This window comes from Pseudonaja textilis, chromosome 1 (assembly GCF_049901715.1).
Source record: "Pseudonaja textilis isolate UNSWEBS1 chromosome 1, rPseTex1.2, whole genome shotgun sequence".
In the NCBI taxonomy this organism is placed as follows: Eukaryota; Metazoa; Chordata; class Lepidosauria; order Squamata; family Elapidae; genus Pseudonaja; species Pseudonaja textilis.
The window spans coordinates 156,868,949-156,884,021 of NC_141990.1; the positions used below are offsets into that span (position 1 = coordinate 156,868,949).

General features: G+C 35.1%; 1 protein-coding gene across 14 annotated transcripts in view; it reads right to left on the reverse strand.

Annotated features, from left to right (window-relative positions):
* The window catches only part of SUPT3H (SPT3 homolog, SAGA and STAGA complex component), a 253,432-nt gene that overhangs the window by 40,935 nt on the left and 197,424 nt on the right, over positions 1–15,073 (reverse strand). For all 14 annotated transcript variants that reach the window (XM_026707835.2, XM_026707836.2, XM_087919392.1 and 11 more), the window contains 5 exons: positions 8,773–8,848; positions 6,092–6,204; positions 5,399–5,503; positions 3,208–3,393; positions 618–728 (listed from right to left, as the gene is read on the reverse strand). In XM_026707835.2, the coding sequence (XP_026563620.1) occupies positions 618–728; positions 3,208–3,393; positions 5,399–5,503; positions 6,092–6,204; positions 8,773–8,848 (591 nt within the window). The remainder of the gene's footprint in view (positions 1–617; positions 729–3,207; positions 3,394–5,398; positions 5,504–6,091; positions 6,205–8,772; positions 8,849–15,073) is intronic.

A 15,073-nucleotide genomic window follows, 5' to 3' on the forward strand; every position in this document is an offset into this window, starting at 1 on the left:
ACCTCCACACCCGGTTTAGCAAAGGGGAAAAAAGTTCTGACACATCTTTCTGATCGAAAGCTCAGATCATCTTAGCCCCTGAGCCACCGCGTCCCTATCAATAGGGCTGCATAGAGTATTTTAAAAAGTGTGATTCACATTACTGTCAGTAAAACATATCTACTCAACACAACTGAGAGCTAGTGAAGTATAGTGGCCATGGTGTTGGACTAATAGAGATACCCATTTACCCCCATTAATGGGAATTCACGGGATACCTTTGGGTCAGCTACCATCCCAACCTAGAGGCAAACATTTCTTTCTTAAATAGGAATTAATCTTTGTTAGAAGATTGATCAATCCACTAATTTTAGAATATTTAAACTTCGTTGACACTAGGAGTACTCAAAACAAAAATTATTCATCATTAAAAATATTAAAACAAAAATTATCTTCCTTTGCCCTAAATGAAAGGAAAATATTGTTTCAGTCCCCCAAAGAATTATTCCATTTTTAAAGAAAACTAGAGTTGCCACAAATTGCACTCAACAATTCCAAGTCTTCTTCATTTGACCACTTGAAAATCAAACTTCTCTAAGATTATAAATATAGCTTCTTAAATCTTTGTTATTACATACTGTGTAAGGGGAAAGGGGTCCAATCTTGTGGCCATAGCGTCGAATGGCCTCTCTGATGTGGGCAGGCTGGATGGCATCACTCTGGGCTTCGGCACCACAAGCTGCAGTACTCTGCAACAACAACAGCAACAACAACAAAGCACATTCATTGTTATTAAGTTGAAAACACATAACAAGCACACACTGTCAATTAATTAAGAAAACTGACCTTTGTAGAATGTGTTTATTTTTTTGGAAGAGACATTCCTTGTCACACAGTTCATATTAAAATAAAATAAACTTCCATATACAGAGCAAAAATGAAAATTATCCTAGAAGATAAAGAACAGGAAGAAGGGGGCTTTCCAGAAGGCATTTTCCTTGCGGGGGGGAGGGGAGAGGGCTACTTTGGAAGCAAGCAACATTAAAACCATAAGTCCATAGAAACCAGAGAATTTAAGAGAAACCTTTGTGCATCAATTGGGGCTTAGAATGGGATCACCACTTCTGATATTACTAAAAGCTGGGGGTTTTCTTTAGGTCAAGGAAGTGAAAGCATTCACTTGTTTGGTATGATTAACTCCACCAAACTTCTTCTGATTTTCCTAAAGGGTAGTCTTTTATTTCCCCTACCTGCAATTTTGTAAAAATTGTAGTTGTGAAGCTTTTTTAGTAAGTCAAGTGATACCAGTGCTTAGAGTTGCCACTTTATTAATATTATGTTTTTCAGTCTCTAAAGTGGATTTGTAATACTTTCAATGATTGCTGAAGTGCCCAAAGTGTGATGGGAGAATCTATCTTTTCTGATAGTGATAGTGATTCCTAGCTAAATGAGATCTTAAATGAGATCTCAATTTGGGCTTGCAAATGCCATAGTGCCCCCACAAAAATGTAAGTGCATGTGTGTGTGTGTGTGTATGTATGTGTATGTATGTATGTGTATGTATATGTATGTGTGTGTGTATATATATATATATATATATATATATATATATACACACAGTATATGTATGTGTTTATGTTTGCATCTATAATACCACATTATATACCTATGGTGCCAAGCTAACATACATTAATTCTGCTCAAAGACTACTAACGTTTTCCAGAAGAGGCTTTGTTGAGCCATATTTATTATCAGACACTGACTACTTATTTATGATTCTGCCATTTACGTAGTTCAGGCAGTCCTCGATTTACAACAGTTTCAAAGTTACAACAGCAATGGAAAGAGTGACTTATTTTTCACATTTACGACCATTAGAGCATCCACCAGGTTAAGTGATCAAAATTCAGACACTTGGAAACTAACTCTTATTTATGATGGTTGCAGTCATGTGTTCATCTTTTGTGACCTTCCGACAACCAAAGTCAAATCGGAAGACAGATTCACTTAACAACTGTATTAGTAACTTAACAATGGCAGTGATTTACTTAACAATTGTTGCAAGAAAAGTCGTACAATGGGGCAAAATTCACTTAACTGTCCCACTTAGCAACATAAATTTTGGGCTTAAGGACCACCTATATTTCATTTTCAAGCAACATTTTTCTCATGCTTGAAATTTTGACAAATAATTTCTAACAATCCAAAACTTATTTCATTTTTTAATATCATTTATTTTATTTATCACTTCATTATTATTTTGTTACTATTTTAAATCTCAATTTAGCGTAGTTCACATTTGAATGACTAGAAGTTTTTTTTAATGAATTTGAAAAAAAAAATTCTATCCAAAATGAATCTTCATGGGAAAATTATTCCAAAATAATAATATACAATAAGGAAATGGATCTTGTTGAAGCACAGTAACAAGATCACCTAAAATGGCTGTCAGATCTCATAAACAAATCATAACTTCCAAAGCAACTTAGATTTCCATATGCTTTCCATTCAAATTTCCATTTAGCAGCACAAAAATGAAATGTGCTAGAGATTAATTGATTCTTAATCAAATGCCAACAGCTTTGGGTAGCTTACAAATGGTTAGCAGCAGAAAGAAGACAAACTTTAAAAGACAAGCATGGTAAGGAGGAAAAGAAGAATTATACATATTATACTTTCCACTGTGATTAACTGACCCTCACATAATCCTACTCTATCTAGGCCTTAATTTGATAGTTTTTCTTTATTTGATTCATATTCTACCTTTCTATTCCAACTAGATTCCCAAGGCAACTTATATCTCAAAACAATCACACACAAAGACTCAAGATAAAAATACTTCAATGAGACAGGAATGTGAAACAGAAACCTGGATCCAAAGGAGAATTATGCTTCAGAGGGGAACTGATGTGCTAGCTATACCTGTCAGCAACTCTTTAAAGGAGATAGAAATTGCAGGCAAAGAGTACCTGATAAGCAGGTCACCATCAGAAGGATCTTTCCTTTAGGTCTATGATTCAGACAGATCCTTAACAGTTACTTTCAAGCATCTTACACAGTGTCTGACTAGATGGGCTGCAAACCTCTTCAATACTGTGTTTATTAGATGTCACCTGACACTTAGGCATACTGAAAGACCTTTACATTGTACAGATAAGCTTTTCTGGAGGACAGGATGCACATTTGGAGGAGCTGAAATATTTGATTGTCTCATTAGTTTTAGCTTACTTTTTTCTTCTTTCGCTGTTTGACTTTGGAGGAATCTTGTCCAGTGCTGCCATTCCCCATAGTCCCAGGCTGAATTTTCCCAAGGTACTGTGGGCCCATTGATGGCAGGGTGGGTGTTGGTGGGGGAGTATTATCAGGTGAGCCTGGATTGCTTTTCATATTTGCAGTCTGCCCTAAAATATGCATCTGAAAAAGACAAAATTATTCCTTCACCTATTGTTCTCTGAGTACATATACCACTCAGTTCCATGTTTTAATGGCAGAAGATGAACGTGGTCAGAAACTGAGACATTCCAAGAATTGCAACATTTCTTTCTGGAGCTGTTCCTTCCCAACCCTCCCTACCTCCAAAATCCAGAAGGATCCAATATAGATAGTTTCTGTTCTTGATAGAGATTATACTTGATTAAGCTTTACTGATGAATCTAAACATATTATAATATATATCCTATAACATACAATTTTAATCCAAAACTTTCTGGTGGAAGTCTAATAGTACTCAGTATATACAATAGTATCTCAAATATACTTTCAGAAATGGTCACTGTTCCTGCCACCAGGTCTTCCATTTCTAAGATAAAATAAGTAGATGTAGGCATAGATGGACTCTAGGAGGTTACTGTATCATAGTAAATAATAATAATTTCACTATTTTTATATTATAATAATATTTGGAACAGCTTACATCCTACAATGATACCTTTAATATCACAAAACATCAGCATCTGCCTATTCCAGGTCTTTGGGAAGGACTCAATAAGTGGACAAAAATACCAAATGCAGTATGAACATCTGGTTCACTATGTAATGAATTATAATTTTAGTTTTTTTAAAAACCCTGCTTTGGAACTATCTATATCTAGAAAAAATTGCCTTAATAATCCTTAGGTCCTTTGTTAGGATCTCGATTATTGCATTTTCACCAGTCTTTGACTGTAAATCTAATTGCATATTTCCCATTTAACAGTAATAGTTTTAAAAGAAAGGGTATAGTTTAATTTTTCTTCTCAATCTATTGCAAGGAAGGCCAAAAGATTTGTTTGCAATAAAATAAGTATCAATCTTTTGAAGTATATCAATTCTGAAATTAAAGTTGTAAATGCTAATACAAGTTTATTATAAAGTTATAGTAATGGAAGCTTGCTAAACTGAATGTGCTTCCCCCCATACACACACACACTTTATCCAGGGATGGGATCCGATCGGTATAACTACCAGTTCTGTTGCTCTGCGTTGCGCATACATGCGCGAATCGCGTGAGTGCAATTTGTGACCTGCTGAGCTGCCCTGACAGGTGAGCAGCGCTGCGTGCAAGTGCGCAGCGGTTGGAAAAGCCTTTTCCTGCTTTTTCAACTACAGCTGTGTCACACAAAGCAGCTGCGGTTGAAAAAGCAGGAAATAAAGGTCAGGTAAGAGACTGGGCGGGTGGGTGATCCAAAACAGTAGCAGACATAGAACCGGTTCTATGTATGCTCTCTGTCTGCTGCTCTTCAGAACTACTGATTCTACAGAAGTGGACAGAACCGGTAGAATCCCACCCCTGACTTTACCTATTTGAGAACTAGAGGTCATGTCTAAGATGGCTTCTCAGGTTACATGGCTGCAGTGTTTTCCTTCTACTCCTCAAGGCTATTTCTACTTCTCTTTACAGTAGGCATTAGCCACATATAGCCCTGATACTTCATATGTGTATGTCCTGTGGTGGGCCCAGGAGGAATAAAAAATGCTCACTTCTGCAAAGGAGCTATTGAGCAAATGTTTAGCATATACAGTTAGTTCCAATAAAAGAGAATATCTGCAATTGAGGGTTGAACTGTGGAGTCCTTGGTGTCTCTGAACTTGGTTGTTTCTTTGCAGACATTTCATTCCCTGACTAGGTAACATCATCCATTAATTCCTCTTTATAGGTTCATATATATGCAGAAAGATGTGGTGGGAGCCTTTTCAGGAAAAGTGATTTAGACTTAGAGCAGAAGTATCAAACTCATGGCCCATGGGCTCGATGCATCACGCGTTGGCCATGCCCACACCCGGTTTAGCGAAGGGGGAAAAAAGCGTGAGTTTGACACCCCTCCTTTAGAGCTTCCATAAAAATTCCTATTGAAATTTAAGTCCTTGCAATGAAACATAAAGCAAATCTATAAATTCTATACTATATTCTGTAAGTTACCAACTTTAAGGTCATATTTACCTCAGCATGATGCTGCTGAATAAAAGTAGCAGATATTGCATGACTAAAAGGGTCACCAGCTTTCGGTATCATGTCTTGCTTGACCAAAAGGGCCAAGTCCACCAGCTAAAGAAAAACGACAATTTAAAAATGAACAGTTGAAAATCTTAACTTGATTGGCTACTAATAAGCATAGGATGCACTGAAAAAGGGGTGGGGGGAGTTTTTAATGTTTTGATACAAATTTAGTCCTGGAAAGTATTAGGGCATGTGTTATTTTCCTTTCTATAAGGATAGTATCTTTCCATATTAATTTGCAATATAGACATGCAAAATGTTCTGTGCACCCACCATCCAGCATATGTTTTAGATAGTCCATTATGTAGATTAAACCACACATGGACCTGAAGCAAGCATGTTTTCAGCAGAACTATTTCAAGGTTGGATGAACAGGAGAAAAACAAGCCAATCAGTGGAAGTAAGGTATTTGAAAAACAGGAGGAGAAATGGGCAAGGTGGTTGGATATTCCACCCTTGAATTTAAGGAAGTGGCATTTGGAGGCTAAGGAGAGGTGGGGAACAAAAGTGTAGGGGAGATCTTGCTAGACTGATTGAGGTCATTATGGCTGCTGTCTATGATTTCCCTCAAATTCAAATGTAACTAAATGGCATCTTCCCGTAAAATCATGAGAAATAAAAATATTTTCTCCTTACCTGTGCTACTGTCTCATATGCTAAATAAGCCAGCATTTCCATAGCACTTGCATTTGGTTTTATTTCCATGCTACTACAGTCCAACCAGTCTCGAAATTTGGAGGCTTTTTTGGCTGTATTGGGAAAAAAATAAAATATTAAGCCTGTATCTTCTGATTTCTACTGTTTCTTATGAAGAGTAAGACCTTGTAACCTCTGATGTAAGTGATGGAATCCAACATTCAGGATACTGAGTTCACTGACAAGTGAGTGAGTGAGTGAGTGAGTCAGTCAGTCAGTCAGTATATACAAATAACGTTACGGCAGCAAATATATCTAACACATCTTCCTCCTATTTTCCCCATAACCACCCTATGAGGTGGGTTGGGCTGAGAGTGACTGGCTTAAGTTCACCCAGCTGACTTTCAGGGCTTAAGGCAGGACTTGAACAAACTTTTCAGCGAGAGAGCCAATCATCATCATCATCACCACCACCATCATGTCCTATCCTAAGCACATTGGGCTAAAAGCATACTCCACAATTTTCAGTCTGCAGCTACAATCTCTGCATCCTTCCATTTAAGGTTGATGTTTTTCAGACCTTCCTGAAATGCTTAGCACCACATTTTCTTTGGCCTTCCTCTTTTTCTCCAACCACCTGGTGGTATCCAATTGATTGTGTTTTTTTTTTGCTGGACATTGCTCACTCATGCAGATCACATGTCAGGCAAAGAGCATTCTTCATTCTGTCACTATCTCAGAGAGTCTTCAGGAATTACTTCTTTGTAGAATTTCCTTGTTTTGTGACATGGTCCCGATACAAGATACGAAGAATCACCCTGAGATAATATTGTTGGAAGACATTGATCTTATGAATATTTTTTGTTGTAGATTTCCAGAGCTCACTGGCATAGATTACAGTCGGTATGACAATGGAATTAAATGATCTGATCTTTGTTGCTAGCAAAGAAGCTTAGGCAGCTAAACAACTACTGTGTTAACACTGTAGTCTCCTGGGTAATGTACCATTGTTTATGCTAAATAAACAATAACTGTCCTTTTTGATAAATGGATATAATAGATATTAAAAGAAATGAACGCTTCCCTATGCTTTAAAATATATTTTAAATATGTTACTTTTCTTTTTCATGTTGAAAATAGAAATGGAAACACCATTTACAAAGCATACTGATAAGATCCTGCATTTAGATAGTTTTCAATTCAGAGAGCAGATGATGTGAGGCTCCTGTGAACCTCCTGATTACAAGTCGACTTTGGGGCAGAGGGAGAAGAAGTGAATATCTGAATTTCTGAATGTGGTTTATATCAATATCTGACAATATTTTGATTTATCTCAAAAGACATTTCATTTTTTAACCAAGTCTATGCAATATTTCTCAAGTAAGCAGCTTTGAATCGGATATTTCAAAAACAGCTATTATTTTTATACTCGGTTTTCATTTCTGTGTGTATAAATGAATTCTACTAAGTAACTACAGTATCACAGAAAACAATATGTATTTATATAAGTGTTTTTCCAAGTTCACATTTTCAATACTATTGTCTGAAAGAAATATATAATCAAGGTGTACCCTTGATTATAATTAAAAGGTGCAAAATATGAGGTTATCACATTTTAAGATGAAGAGTTTTCACTTAACTATTTACAGATGCTTAAAATGAACTCAGAAAAAAGCAATGTAACAGCAAAAACACTACTTACAGACCAAACGTCTCTGCTATTTGACATTTATAAAAGACACAATTGTGGATGTGTCATTTATTCTTCACATTGTGATCCTCAAGTGAACCAGTCATTTCTCCAAATCAAAAGCTTGTTATGGAAAACTAGATAAGTGCCTTTCATTTAAAGATTTTGTGCTTTTGTGCTTTCATTTATCACTGGAACACACTGTGCTATTTTGTTGAGTTGTTTTTTTTTATGACTCCTTCAGTGTGCTTTTTTTCTCTCTTTGACCTCTAAGCTCTTAACATTATTTGCAGTTATTTTTATTATTGTTTTGTGACAAAAACCCTTAATAAAGTAACAAATAATTAAAGTTATGATATTTGGAAATGTAGGGGGACATAGGGTAATTTTATCAGGTAAATTAATTAATAACTGGATAAGATTTAAAATTAATCCCAACATCAGTTATATTTTTCTTTACTACTATTGATGTCATTAACTTGCCACCACATTCTGCTCTTTTTTAAGCAGATCCTTAAATGATTATGCCTTTATTATTTCTCTATTTTTTCCATGGGAGAAAATAGGGGGAAAACTCACAAAATTACTTCAGGATTTTGTCCTCGTTAAATATCAGATGGCTAGGCAATCAGTATCACATGTAATCAATTTATACAATCATACTGCAGATGAACACGTACAAGAGATTAATACAAGAAGAAATCTTATGAAGGGACTCCCAAATTCATCCATAATGAGACTCACTGAACTTGAATGTACTTTCATGTTCTCTTTAACAGCGTTTTGTTTAGATGATGTGCATTTAGTTGGCTTACCAGGAAAATTAAAAGCCTCTGGGGAAAAACAAACAAATGAGAGACAGTGCCATGATTGCAAGTTAGGTGCAAATGGCATTTTTTCCCCTTGTCTTGGCACTAAATGTATTTGCTTTTTAACCACTACCAACAAGCAAAATACTACTTCTGAGAGTAAATTTTTACACAATACTTACAAAAGCTCAACTGACGGCTTTCACTGAATTCTGCATATTGTGCTGAATCCATCACTCGTGCTTGTCTTTCTGCTCTCTGAAAAATGATATAAACTAATAAATACATACATCACCCAAAACATTAATACAACTCTTTCCTACATTTCTTCATGAATCACAGGATGATCTCTCTCTCTCTCTCATACACACACACACATTCCTTGAAGCCTTTATTTATTTATTTTTTAACTTCATCAGCTATGAACAAGTTATAATGTAAAAATATATGATTATGACACTACATTGGAGCACCCTATCTTAATCATAATCCTGCCACAATTTGTTTATTATATTAGCAAAATCATAATATGAGAAACCTTGAAAATAATTAAACTAAATCTAAATACTCTTCTGCTATTCATTTATCAGTGCATTATTGTTATTTTTCAACAATAAAAACAGTTCTCTTTGCCTATTTTTTATTTCTGGAACAAAGCAAGAAAACAGAGCAGTGCTCAAATGAAGGATAACATTATATGTGACTATCTTAAAGTAGGACCTGGAGTCATTATAGCAATAGCACTTAGACTTACAGTGCTTTACAGCCCTCTCAAAGTGGTTTACAGAGTCAGCATATTGGCCCCAACAATCTGGGTCCTCATTTCACCCACCTCAGAAGGATGGAAGGCTGAGTCAACCTTGAGCCTGGTGGGATTCGATTTGCCAAATTGCAGTAGGAGTAGCTTGCAGTACTGCACTCTAATCACTGCGCCACCAAGGCTCCTTATTATGATAAATTAATGGGGGGGGGGGAGGAAATCTTGCTACATATTAGTCTCTCCCAGTTCTTTTGGAAACTGTTTCCCTCTATATCTGGTGCCATTTTCTACTTTAATCTATCTTTTTTATTCTCACTCTATTCAACTTGATTTGCTGATGCTGCCATCCAGTTTAATTTAATATAATGTGAACATATATGGTTCCTTTTTGTAGATGCTATGACATTACCCTTTCAGATGCAACTTCCAAACAATACAAATGAATACTGTTAACCAAGTCAATAAAGGAGCAAGGAAGAAGAAATTGTTGATCAGAAGAACACTGCTCACAGAACAAATAATTGAACATGAAATGAGTAGCTTCAACTCAGCACTAACTACATTCCACTTGGTTAAGATCAACAATGATGATAGATGATAGTAATGAAAGATTAGTCTGATGTTCATTAAAATTTGGCAGAAATCCTATAGTTTTGAAAGGACAAACTAGAATTTGTTAATCTCGTTTCTGTCCTTTCAGTTGTCCCTGTACAGCATGAAGTATTCTGCTGCCATCACCTCCAGTGGACCTTCCTCTCTATTCTCCTAGAGGCAATCATCTTGTTCTACCTCACCTCCACTGGGCTTGCCAACATCACTGAGGAGAGCTGTCTCAAGATCTGTGGTGCAGCAAGCAGCTTCAGAGTTGCTTTCCCATAAGGCCAAGGGAACCAAGCAAGCCGACAACATATTCCCCTGTCCTAAGGTTTCCAGTATGTACACAAGCCAGAAGAAATAGAAATTCACTCTCAAAAAAAAATCCTCCTAGATTATAGGATTGGAGCTTTATAACTCAAAAGCCATGAAGAATATTCAGTATAAAACAAACAGAACTGCTGTTATAATCACAAAAGTCAAATGGTACCTGAGTTAATGAAATATTGCTAAACTGTAAATTTATTGCAAATCGTAAAGCCCCTAAAATTTATTTCATATTTGAAATTTAGCTGATTATGTCCTCTAAAATCCACATAAAATTTAATTAGAAAACAAAGCCGAAAGTATACAATGATATAAACCATCTTAAAATTAGATAGAGTCTGAGTCTTCAGCTGAAGCTAACAAAACTTATGTAAGACACTGATTGGAGCTGGGATAAGCTACATCCAAATAAAGAACAGATACCCAAGCAATTCTTGTTATCTTCTTTAATCTTGCATTTTAAAGCACATCCTTCTCTTCTATCCATTAATATGAATGAGTATGTAAGGAGTAGTAGTTTTCAAAGTTATATGAAACATTATTGTGAATTTCCAACTTAACAAGAAAGACTAATTTATACCAAAGGCAGGATTAGATTTCAACCGTAAAAGGGCCTCAAGAGGAAGTAATAATCACATATTTTCTTCTTCTTCCTTCTACCTAAAAAAAATGTTTGTGGAATTTTCTATGAACTACTCTTGAGCTAATCTATGAGGAACGTAGCAAATTGCACAGAGACTTACTCAACCAGATGAGAGCTATATAAATGAGAGGTCCATACATATCTAGCCTTCTACAGAAAGTTGTTTTTCTTAATTTTTCTTGTCATTCATTATCCTCTTTGGATTCATGAAAGTATTTAGAATGTTGAGGTTGCAATGGGAATGTATCTATTTCCCAAACAGAAGTTTATTCTTTACATTAAAGTATGTATATGTGTGTGTTCACATGTATATGAATTTTGTTTATAGGTTAATAATATTATATATTATATTCCATATTATATAATAATATATTTTATAATAGCAAAATAGCAAATGCTTTTTTCCTTCCATTTTATGAATTCTGAAAAAGAATATATTGAGGCAGCTGAGCCTTTTGAATGTTTATTTAAACCTGGTTTGGTTATAATTTTCCATAAACCTAAAAAAGGAACTACATATACATTAATTTTACATTAATCTCAATTTCTTAATATGTAAAATTTCAATCTAAGAAGATTCCCTCAAGTAGGTGTTTCAGTGAAGATTTGAAATGCAACCTTACCAAAGTATTTCAGTGTTTACCTAAATCACATCACAGAAATTTATGGAAATAAGCCTAATGGAAGTTGGGCTTTCTAAGTGTCTCTCAGAGACAAAGCTGAAGAACACTTATTCTGGAGTTTATTCAAACATGAAAACCAAAATAAAACACACTAAATCAAGGAAAAAATTGCAAGATTTTTGTATATTCCATAAATTATACATTTATTTCTCTCCCAAATAAATGTTTAAAACTATTATGAAGCGTGAAGTTAGAATTCTGAAAACAATTAAGGGAGCATTCATAAATTTGAAAGACTAATCAAGCAAAAGTTTGCACAGCCTTCATGCTATAAAGTTTCACATAGTTTCAAATACTGGTATAACAACACAATTATTCTGATGTTTATCCTAGAATGCAAGAGAGAGTCCAATGGGATGGAAAGGAAAAATGAATGCAAAGAACATCAACTGTATGTGGATTCATTAGTTTGAGCTTTACTGATAATTTATCCTGTTTCCTAATGAAAGCAAAAAACCTCCCCCCAAAACCCACCATGTCTCTATTAAAAAGCAATCAGATTTGGTATATTGGTGACACTTTAAAGAGCACATTATGTGGGAAAACAAAATAAACATTTACCCTGGCAAATGAAAGTAGGCTTGGGGTTTTGACATGCTTGGCAGGCAAGCAGAATTATATTCACATCAAGCACACAGAAAACCTAATTTAATATTTAAATATTTGCTTAAGTAATACACTACTTTAAAGCAACAGATTAGAAGACACATTTTTATCAAAACTTTTTAAAAATACTCTAGAAAGAATACCCCATTGAAGTAATACATTCAAGTGAGATCAGAGAGTTTTGATCTCTGTATGATATCGCCTCTGGTTTCAGACAACCAAATAGGCATCTAAGTACACTTCATCAATCAGCAAGAGCTATTTCAAAACTATCTGCTAATAATCTGCTGAGCATTACAGACTGTAACACTCACCAACAGTCATCAAAGCATTTATGCATTTGAACTCCTGATCCAATTCATTCTGACCAAGAAACACTTTGTATCTTATGATTTAAGTTGATTTCTTTTATTAGTATCCTAGTATGATTTATGTTAATTGCTAATTTTGTATCCTATGAGTATCACTGAGTGTTGGATCTTGTGATTTATGATGATTGTATTTTATGATTATGATCATGATTTATCACTTGTTGCTTATATGTACACTGAGAGCTTATGCACCGGAGACAAGTGTGTCCAATCACACTTGGTCAATAAAAAATTCTATTCTATTCTATTAAAAAAAGAACCCAAAAAAATCATATTCTAGTGAGGCCAGTAAACAACTCTTAAATATGTTTAGTGTTTGAAAAAAATGCACTTTATTTTGCATGTTTCAAATTCCTTTGCTTTTTATTTTCCATTAGCAAGCTCTATAGACCAGGAGCTTGTTATCTTAGATCACAATCTATTACTTGTGATGACATTAGCTTTGGCCCACCGTAATTTACAAGGTACAGTAATACATCCATTAGATATAAAGATGTCAAAATATTCTGTCACTTCACATGGATTGACTAGGTTTATGGACTGGACAATGTTCCATGTGTCTACCAACCAATCTAAACATTGATTTTTGTCAGTACAGAGAAAAGAAGACTGATCTATACTTACAGCAAGCCAGAATATAGTAGTGGTTGCCATAAAATTTCTACAATAAGAATTTTATTTCTTTTGCTTTTCTTATTCCTTTAAAGGAACATATTTGTAGCAAAAGGCTGTCCAGAAAAGAATTTAGAATAGAATATGATCAAAAAATCCTTTTTTCTCCTTCCAATTTTCTCAAATACTTTTCTTTAAGTTCCCATCTATACATGTTTTTTTTAAATTGAGCTGAGTAGAAATGGAGGAATATACAAATGGAACAGCTGTAAATTTATATTACACTATCAGCAATCATATTCTCTCTCTTTCTGTGTCTCTTGACACACACACAACCCTATCATCAGTGTATCTGAGTAGCCAGTATTCAATTTAATTCCATTTAAATTTTCCTCCATCATCATCATCATCATCATCATCATTCCTAACCTATGGTCACAAGCCACGGTCATCCCCATCTTCAAAAAGGGAGACCCAAGTTGAAAATTACAGACCAATCTCCTTATGCTACATCACCTGTAAAGTCATGGAATCAATTATTAACCAATCCATTATCGTCCACTTAGAGACAAACAACCTACTCTCTAATAAACAATTTGGTTTCAGAAAAAACTATCCTGTAATCTGCAACTCTTACACTGCAAAAACATATGGACTACACAACTTGATCAGGGAAAAACAATAGACACAATCTATATAGACTTCTGTAAAGCCTTTGATTCAGTGGTACATGACAAACTACTCCTAAAACTAAAATTTTATGGTATCTCTGGACAACTGCATAACTGGATAGAAACATTCCTGTCAAACAGACAACAAATGGTCAAAATTGGGAGTGTCCTATCATATTCTGTACTTGTCAATAGTGGTGTCCCCCAAGGCAGTATTCTAGGACCAACTCTCTTGATACTCTAGATAAATGACCTCTGTGATCATATTAAGAGCAACTGTGTTCTCTTCGCTGATGATGTAAAGCTGTTCAATACCACAGACAATACTGCTACCCTTCAAAAAGATCTTGACTATGTATCAGAATGGTCAAACAAATGGCAACTTCAAATTTCAACAAATAAATGCTCTGTCTTACATATTGGCAAAAAAAATCAGAAAATAAAATACAAGCTGAATAGTCAAGACCTTGTTGATGATCCAAGCTCTGTAAAGGACCTTGGAGTGCTCATCTCTAATGAGCTAAATGCTAGAGCCCACTATAACCAAAAAGGCATTAAAAGTTGTTAACCTAATCCTACCTAGTTTTTTCTCTGGTAATATTACACTACTAACTAGAGCATACAAAACATTTGCTAGATCAAGTCGAATACAACTCATCAGTCTGGAACCCATATTAGGTATTTGATATTAGCACAGTTGAGAAAGTCCAGAAATATTTCACAAGAAGAGTTGTCCACTCCTCTACTCATTGCAGAATACCTTATGCCACCAGACTTGAAATTCTAGACCTAGAAAACCTTGAATTATGCCATCTTCGGTCTGATCTAAGTATGGTATATAAAATCATACATTGCAATGACTTACCTGTCAATGAATATTTCAGCTTCAACCGTAACAACACAAGAGCACACAATAGATACAAACTGAAGGTTAATCACACCAAACTTGATTGCAGGAAATAAGACTTCAGCAACAGAGTGGTCAATGTCTGGAATACTCTACCTGACTGTGGTTTCTTTCCCAAACCCCAAAAACTTTAACCTTAGACTGTCTACTATTGACCTCACCCCTTTCCTAAGAGGTCTGTAGGGAGTGTGCATAAGCACACCAACATGCCTACCGTTCCTGTCCTATTGTTTCTTTTATTTTTCTTTTATGTACCCATTTCACATATTCATAACTATGTATATACTTATACCTATTATCTTATAAGCG